The sequence below is a fragment of the Conger conger genome, chromosome 1 (genome assembly GCF_963514075.1).
Source record: "Conger conger chromosome 1, fConCon1.1, whole genome shotgun sequence".
In the NCBI taxonomy this organism is placed as follows: domain Eukaryota; kingdom Metazoa; phylum Chordata; class Actinopteri; order Anguilliformes; family Congridae; genus Conger; species Conger conger.
The window spans coordinates 67364196-67372458 of record NC_083760.1 but is presented as its reverse complement, the minus strand read 5'-3'; the positions used below and the strand labels follow the sequence as shown (position 1 = coordinate 67372458).

At 36.7% G+C, this 8263-nt stretch overlaps 1 protein-coding gene across 1 annotated transcript; it reads left to right on the top strand.

Annotated features, from left to right (window-relative positions):
* The first annotated feature begins 364 nt into the window (after positions 1-364).
* On the top strand, positions 365-6869 carry upp1 (uridine phosphorylase 1). The gene is made up of 8 exons (XM_061235807.1): positions 365-532; positions 2285-2332; positions 2564-2675; positions 2871-3029; positions 3571-3685; positions 4027-4236; positions 4481-4627; positions 5180-6869. The coding sequence occupies exons 2-8, from the start codon at positions 2289-2291 to the stop codon at positions 5320-5322; spliced, it is 930 nt and encodes a 309-aa protein (XP_061091791.1). The 5' UTR covers positions 365-532; positions 2285-2288; the 3' UTR covers positions 5323-6869.
* The last annotated feature ends 1394 nt before the right edge of the window (positions 6870-8263 follow it).

Sequence of the window (8263 nt, the reverse complement as noted above, 5' to 3'; positions counted from 1 at the left end):
ACAATGGAAACAGCAAAATGGAAATTATTACAGTTTAGAAATGCGTTTTAAAATTATAATCTGAGCATTCATTTTAAACTCTTATTCGGATCTGTGCTTCGAAAAATAATTTTCAAAATGTTATTCCATGTATGGTCATGTCAGAAACAATGGAATGTTGTACGTGTTTCTGTGCTCGTACCACGACAGCCCTACCGTCCAAACACAAAGACCGCATCTACACCACATCTTACTCAACCACGGAACCTGTGGCAATTTTTGAATTCACAGAGGTAATGCGTGCGTCATGTCTGCGCAAATTCACTGATGTTAAAAAAAAGTGTACAGTACTCACAACTGACATAAGCACGCAACAGCCGATCCTTTACGATTTAGATCCAAGAAGACGCGACGCAGAAAAATGCAAGCAAGAGCGATGCATGCTGCAACATAGCGAGAACAGTCACATAGCGAGAGTACCTGCCTGACAGCAGAATTTTCGAACGACGGTAGATAGCCCACTGGCTGCATCACGTAGGATAGTGTATTTTAGGTAAGTCGATAAACAATCTTAATATCTAGTTTTTACTGTAGATAACGCCGAGCTATTTCATTAACGTTAGTCAAATGAAATTAGAAGCTGTTTTAAGTTTTAACTTGTGAATAGGTCCAAGCACAGTAAAGCTATCTAACGTAACACTAGCTTGCTGCGTTATCATTGAGTTCTCTTGTTTCATAATTACTTATAACTAATTAATAACAATTAGCTAACAGCTAATGAATAGCCACCAGGCACATGCTATGTGTACGGCAATACGTTAATACATTATGTAACTTACACGATAGATTGCTTGCTAATGCCTCAGTGACGTAACCTAACCATCGTCTTTGTCAATTAAGGGGATATCGTCTGGCTTCGCTGATTTTATCACAATTGGCTGATTTAGTCATATTAATAGCTAAGGATAACCACCAGACTGTGGCAAAGTTAGTTTTATATGTTGGGGTATTCGACTTCCGGCTTCAATAGTCTAGCTCACAAATGAAACGTCAAACAAATAGCTAACAAATTCTGAATGCGAGCACAAAACTAAATTAATATCATAATAAACCGAATACAGTCGAGCTTCTCGTACTCCCGAAACGGAACACCGCAGCAATAGTCAGTAGATGATTCGACGTGTAGCTTGAGCATGCTATTGCTAATTTTAAGGGGCAACTGCGAAAATGATAATGTGATGATACCTAACAAAACGCACGTATTAGCGACACATATTTTCACAACGTTCCACTGCGACGTAGTTTCGTAGTTTTTGTTAGCTTTGTATTCCTCGTGAAATCTGCATTCAGTTTAGATCATTTTATGGAACAGTTAGTACGGATGAGAGGATATGTAATGTTCAAAATGAAAGTACTTAATTATTTTATATTTACCCTAATATTGGTCTAAGATATAATGGAGCGACAGACGCTATGACCATCTTAAAATATCAGCTGCTTCAAAACATAGCTTGAGCTGGTCTGTCATGCTCTGCTCCCTCCCCTGAACATAGTTTCTCAATTATATTGGGGTTAAAAACCTGGCAAGTTTCAAATATGGTGTAAGTTACATCAAGAAAGCATCTCAGAATATGTGGGTCAATCTCAGCAATACCTAGGCTAGTTTAATTTCAATAATATCCCAGTTGTTTGGTGATATTTAGATTATGTCATGCTCTGCTACCTCCCCTGGACAAAGTGTATTGATAATATGAGGGTGTTTTGAAATCCTGGGACCCTCCATTGTTTGGAAATGGTGCCGCTTATATCATGAGTTTATTCTTATAATTTACGAGGATAAAACACATTGGAGGGATTTTGTTACACAAAATGGTTGTGCATTGTGATGGACAATTTCTCCCTGACCTTTCAGTTAAAAAACAGATTATTCATGGTGGGTGGAGTTTCTGGGATGAGTAACGACTCAATGTTACTAATGGCAGCTAATATTAATTTCCGAAGTACCTTAGCATAAGTACAGCTAGCAGCTAAGCAACATCTGTAATGTAATATTCTGTATCAAACTCTTGTCTTGTTCAAATTGTCATAATTTCCCATGATTTAGCTAAATTAAGTTAAAAATATTTTAAAATTCTTTGTTGGTGTTGTACTTTCAGGAAAATTAATATTATTAAATGTCAGGGATTAGTGAGAATGTAGCTTGATACATGAAATTATGCTGCCATCTCGAAAGTGTTGAAAGCAAAGGTCTGATTTTGACAAAATGATCAGCATAATTTAAATTTCTTGAAATTTATGTTCTCAGGAAAATGGCCCCAGGCTTCAGCAATCAAAAGAGTGGAGCAGGCAAAAGGTGAGGGTTGGAGGCTGGGGAACCGGTTCTGTTCTCTAGAGCGAGGAACCTAACCTGAATTTATTCACTAAATATGTGGCTGTGTCCTGTAAGTGGATTCAATGGTAAATGGTAAATGGCAGGCATTACCAGTAAGAATGTTACTATGTAAGTTGCCAGAGAAAAGAGCCTTTACTAAGCAAACATAATCATTATAATATAATATAATAATTACATTTTTCTCTTTCCTAGCTCTGTTCATGTGAACAATCCACATTTGGACTCAATGAAGGAGGACATACTCTACCATTTCAACCTGGGGACAGACACTCAGGATTTGCCAGCAATGTTTGGTGATGTTAAAGTAAGACCCAGTGCTTATGCCACTTTTGTCCCATTTTATTAATTTAATAAGTATGCACATGCACACACATATACGATTAATTAATTATGAATGTAATAGATACATTCATCAATTTAATTTAAGCCTGCGAGAAAATGAGTGGTAATAAAATAAAATAAAATAAAGTTGTATTTCTTTTGTTCATTCTTGTCCCAGTTTGTCTGTGTTGGAGGCAGTGCCTGGAGAATGAAGGCCTTCATCCAGTACATTGCTGGAGAGCTGGGCCTTGGGGACCCTAAGGCTGAGTACCCCAATCTCTGTGCAGGAACTGACCGATACAGCATGTACAAAGTTGGCCCTGTGTTATCTGTCAGTGTAAGTATTTGTAAGGGTATACATACGGTAATTTGTGTGATAATGTTAACAATTACTATATCTGTGTACATTCCTGTAACAAAGGAAATGCTTTTTATTGAACTAATAAGGAACATTTCGTCTGCATTAAAATCTGTTGCATGATTTTTCCAGTTAAATTATCCTTGCTGGTGTGGTCTGGCTGAATTAATGAAGGTGCTAACCTTGTTCTGAGTAACCAAGCAAGATCCTACTACTGTTTAGGACATTTAAAAACATCTAAGGCAGGGGTGCACAACTCCGGTCCTGGAGGGCTAGTCTGCGAGCTGGTTTTTGTTCCAGCCAATTACCTTAATTTATTTTTCTGACAGCTCTAGCTGGTGCATGTAAAAACGTCTGATCAAGACATTATTTAGCTAATTAAATAATTAAGAGCAGAAGATCCTGAAGCGGATCGGCCCTTGCTGTACACCTCTGGTCAAAGGGAAGTCGAGGTCTGTGGAATGACACTAATTTGTGCATGGGTCTAATATACAGTGTGTTTGACTGGACTGTGTTTCAGCATGGCATGGGCATCCCTTCCATTGCAATAATGTTACATGAACTCATCAAGCTCCTGTACCATGCAAAGTGCTCTGATGTCACAATTGTGCGCATCGGGACTTCAGGTGGAATCGGTAAAGTAGCTCTTTCTGACTGATATTCTGCATAAATGTGTCAAGTGGACTGTCAGTGTATTAAGTTGAATGCTAGTACGTCTCACAAACATTTTAAAGTTAAATAAAGTAGAGCAACAATGTTTTTACTTTTCTGTTAACACCAGCATAGTTCCAGCAACCAATTTCTTGAATTATTTTTTTTAAGTATTGTATATATTTTCTTGCAACCTTTAATTCAAAGAATGGGCCAAAGCATTTTCTGTAAATACTATATTTGGACGCATTATCTGGATGCATATTTGGATGCATTATCTACATATACATTAAATGGTTCTGTCTTTTTCTCTGTCTCACTTCAGGCCTAAAACCAGGCACTGTGGTTATTACCAAGCAATCAATGGATGCTTGTTTTCAACCAAAATTTGAACAGGTAATTCTTGGAAAGACTGTGGTTCGAAATACAGACCTGGATGAAGGACTGGCAGAGGAACTACTCCAATGTGGTGCAGAGTTGGACAAATTTGAAACAGTCATCGGCAACACCATGTGTACACTGGACTTCTATGAAGGTATCATTCATATGTGTAGAGTTGTCCCTGATTCATCTACCTACCACCATCGGTTGTTTTCAACCCAATGCCTGTTGATGTGTTGATGAACTGAACTGAAGAGAAAGTCCAAAGAGAACAAAGAGAACAGTCAGGTGGTTAACTGTGAAGACCTATTGGTGTAGTGGTCCATCATAACCAAACACAGTTACAGTTCACCTGCAACATCTCCATTGTGATGGACTGATTAAGTGTTGTTTTGTAGGTCAAGCCCGTCTGGACGGTGCTTTCTGCTCCTACACTGAAGCAGACAAGCAAAAGTATTTGGCGGAGGCGTATGCTGCAGGAATCAGGAACATTGAGATGGAATCATCCGTGTTTGCAGCTATGTGCAAACTCAGCTCCATTAAAGGTGTGGTAATGTATTGTTCATAAATCAAATACAGAAGCAGGTGCTGCCATTTCTGTTTGCACCATTTTATTTTTTTTGTTGGTAAATCTGAAGACAGGTAGACCAAAAAGGAAATTATTAAATTGTGCTTTATGGAAAAGCAGTCATAGAATCATGTATGATGATGTCACTTGTATGTCATAGTTAGTGCTCTGACCCTCTTTGCCTCCGGTTTTGCCTACCTTTATGTCAAGACCCATGGTTTGTGCTCTAATACTGTTAGATACTGTTAATACTGTTGTACTAAACTTGATCATATGGTTTAATAGAGCAGCAAGTTTCTATAAAATGTCTCCCAAATTACAGCCTACAACATCTGCTTACTGGAATAAACAGGGCCCTAGTTATTGCTTTGTATTTATCTGTTGTCTTTATTGTTAGCATACCACAGAAGTAAGTAAAACTGCAAGGGAGAAAAAGACTGTTCTATGATGTATAATTCAATACTGAGAATTGGACATTCCAGTAGGTATACTCAGGCATATTCTTACTGTCTCTCTTTGTGAACTCCAGCGGCAGTGGTGTGTGTGACACTGCTGGATCGCCTGAAAGGGGATCAGCTGACAAGCTCTCATGACGTCCTCAGCAACTTCCAGCAGCGTCCTCAGATGCTGGTGGGGCACTTCATCAAGAAGCAGCTGAATTCATCACAGTAACGCTGAGATGTGACACTTGGTGATCTTCAAGATCTCTGACTTATTGCAGCTAAATTGAAAAAAACTAAACAATGATTGTCATTATAGAAAGGGAAGTCTGAGCTTACCTGTCATATTTGAAGTAATTATGTTGAATAGTATCTTAGTAGTTCTGTCAGGAGCTTCATTTAGGAAAGGTTTGCATTGGAACTAGATTACAGGAAGTATACTAACTAGGTAGATGGCACTGATTCTGTGGAAACTAAATGTGCAACAGTATAATCACATTGAAAATAGTTATATACATGTAAGCATTGATTTCTTAAGTGTTAAATTGTTAGTTATATTACACTGTGAGCACTTAATTAGGTATTTATTAGACTCATTATTAGAGTTTAAGTTTTCTGCAGCTGTAGCCAATCCACTCAGAGGCTTGATGCGTTGTGTGTTCAGAGATGCTCTTCTGCATTCGTTTCTGCCCGCAGAACTGCTGCTCACTGAATGTTTTTTGTTTTTCGCACCATTCTCTACGAACTGTAGAGACTGTTGTGCGTGAAAATCCCAGAAGATCAGCAGTTTCTGATATGCTCAAACCACCCTGTCTGGCACCAACAATCATTCCACGGTCAAAGTCACTTAGATCACATTTGCTCCCCATTCTGAAATTTGGTCTGAAAAACTGCTGAACTGCTTGACCACGTCTGCATGCTTTTATGCTTTTAGCTACTGCCACATGATGGGCTTATTAAATATTTGCATTAACAAGCAGGTGTACGGGTCTACCTAATAAAGTGCTCAGTGAATGTATATTTAAATAATATTTTATTAGTCAAATTGTTTGCTTTGCACAGTTTCTGTATATTTATACATTGTATGTGAGATCTGAAATTATTTCACTAATTGCCACAAGATGTGGATTTCAAGTATTTCATTGACATTGAATATGTGCAACAAAGGTAACATCTGTCTTGAAGATTTAGATTTTTTTAGAGAACATAGTTTTATTTGTACTGTTATAGAGATTGGTCAGATGGTGGTGTTGTAGCAAATCCGTTTTTGGTCTATAACTCCTGAACCGTTTGGGATGGAACCGTTCTGGGTGAATTGCTGATTGTGGCTGCTACTACTATTATTATTATTATTATTATTATTATTATTATTATTATTATTATTATTATTATTATTATTATTATTATTATTATTATTATTATTATTATTATTATTATTATTATTATTATTATTATTATTATTATTATTATTATTATTATTATTATTATTATTACTACAACTACAGCCAATAATACAGGTTTTATTCAGCAGTATTTTTCAGTTAATTTAAACTGTGTACTCACTGAAATGTGTCTCAGGTTCACTGTTTAGTTTGTATTACTCTGACCAAAAATATTTTCAATGTAAGAACAGCATTTACTCTTACCAAGCAAATACTTCTCTATGCATCTTTAAAAAATGTCAGTGTACCATATTATTGCTATCAACTGATGCCATGTTAAAACTGAACTTCAACTACTATTTACAAATAAACAAAGTAAGCTATGATCTAAAGCAAAGTTATCCATGTTTTCCTTCATTCCTTCATTCTCGGGCCTGTTTCGCATAGCAGGATTACTGAGTTAGCTAGATAGTAAAACAGAGTAAAACATGGACCCCCCTCCCAATTTGAAACATGCACTGAATTAAAATAAGCTGTTCCAGGTTTTACTGCAGTACTGCAGTTATCCAGATAACTCCATAATCCTGCTTTGTGGAACAGGCTCCTGGCCATATGTTTCTTCCTGTTCTCCTGCCAACAGTGAGCAGAACAAGTTGAATAAATTGTAATTCCACGTGATTATTTTTTAAATCAATAAAAAATTTAAACGGTATCGCCCACAGTGTAGTATTCCATAGCATGAATGCAAATTCTTTGTTGTGTGCAGCTGGTGTCACTTTTAAATATTTGATAGGTAGTAAAGAAATACATCATACTTTTCCCCCAGATCACTGTTTATCGACTGTGGTAATGTTACAGATCGTCACGTTTCCTTGCAGAGAGTGTAGCTGGGGATTCTAAGTAGCTAAACTGTAGTTTCATTTTAACAGCTGAAGCTGGAAGTTTGTTTTAATGAAATATTGTTGGTAGCCAGCCAGCTGTGTGTATGAAACATACTGGATTTGTAGCTAGAGTACAAAGTCTAGTTTTAAAACACTACCTTGTACTCACACTTGATATCTGAGCAACCAGAAAACATGATGCAAGGTTTACATGTGAAATAAGAAATGTTATAAATGTGTTGGGTCACATGAATTACATTGCTAGTATAAATGGTAACACTTTACAATAAGGTTCCATGAATACAGCTCTGTTAATGTAATCATTCATGTTCGCAACTACATTAGTTATTGCCAATTCATATTGGAATGAAAATGTAACAAATACGTTAGTTGTTAAATGCATTAACTAATGAAAAGTTCATTTCATGCTTCATTTATTTGTCCATCATTAATTCATGTTAACTAACTACATTAGTTAATGCCAATTCATGAACCTTATAGTAAAGTGTGACCATATAAATCATTGCTACGAAACAAGCACTAACAATAACTCAACCCAAATTACAATGTTCTTTGACCATGTTCTTTGTTCCTTTGCAGTTCTGAAATATCAATTTATAACTGAATTATGTGGTTAATTGGCAGAGGAATCCAAAAGCGCTGATGTTGTTTCAGGACTGGAAGAGAAATTGATTCAGCAACTCTTATAGGGTATAGGGGTACATACTATCCTAAATGTAGTGACTGTTGACTCCACTGCAGGTGGGTACCAAATACATGGAGGATAAAACATTGTTTTTTACACATTCTGACAGTTTAGATGTGTGTAGCTTAAAAAGCCATACAAATGCTGTTCATCCTCTGAGTTAGAAATGTAGATATGGACAGATATGGAGCCCTGATAATACCA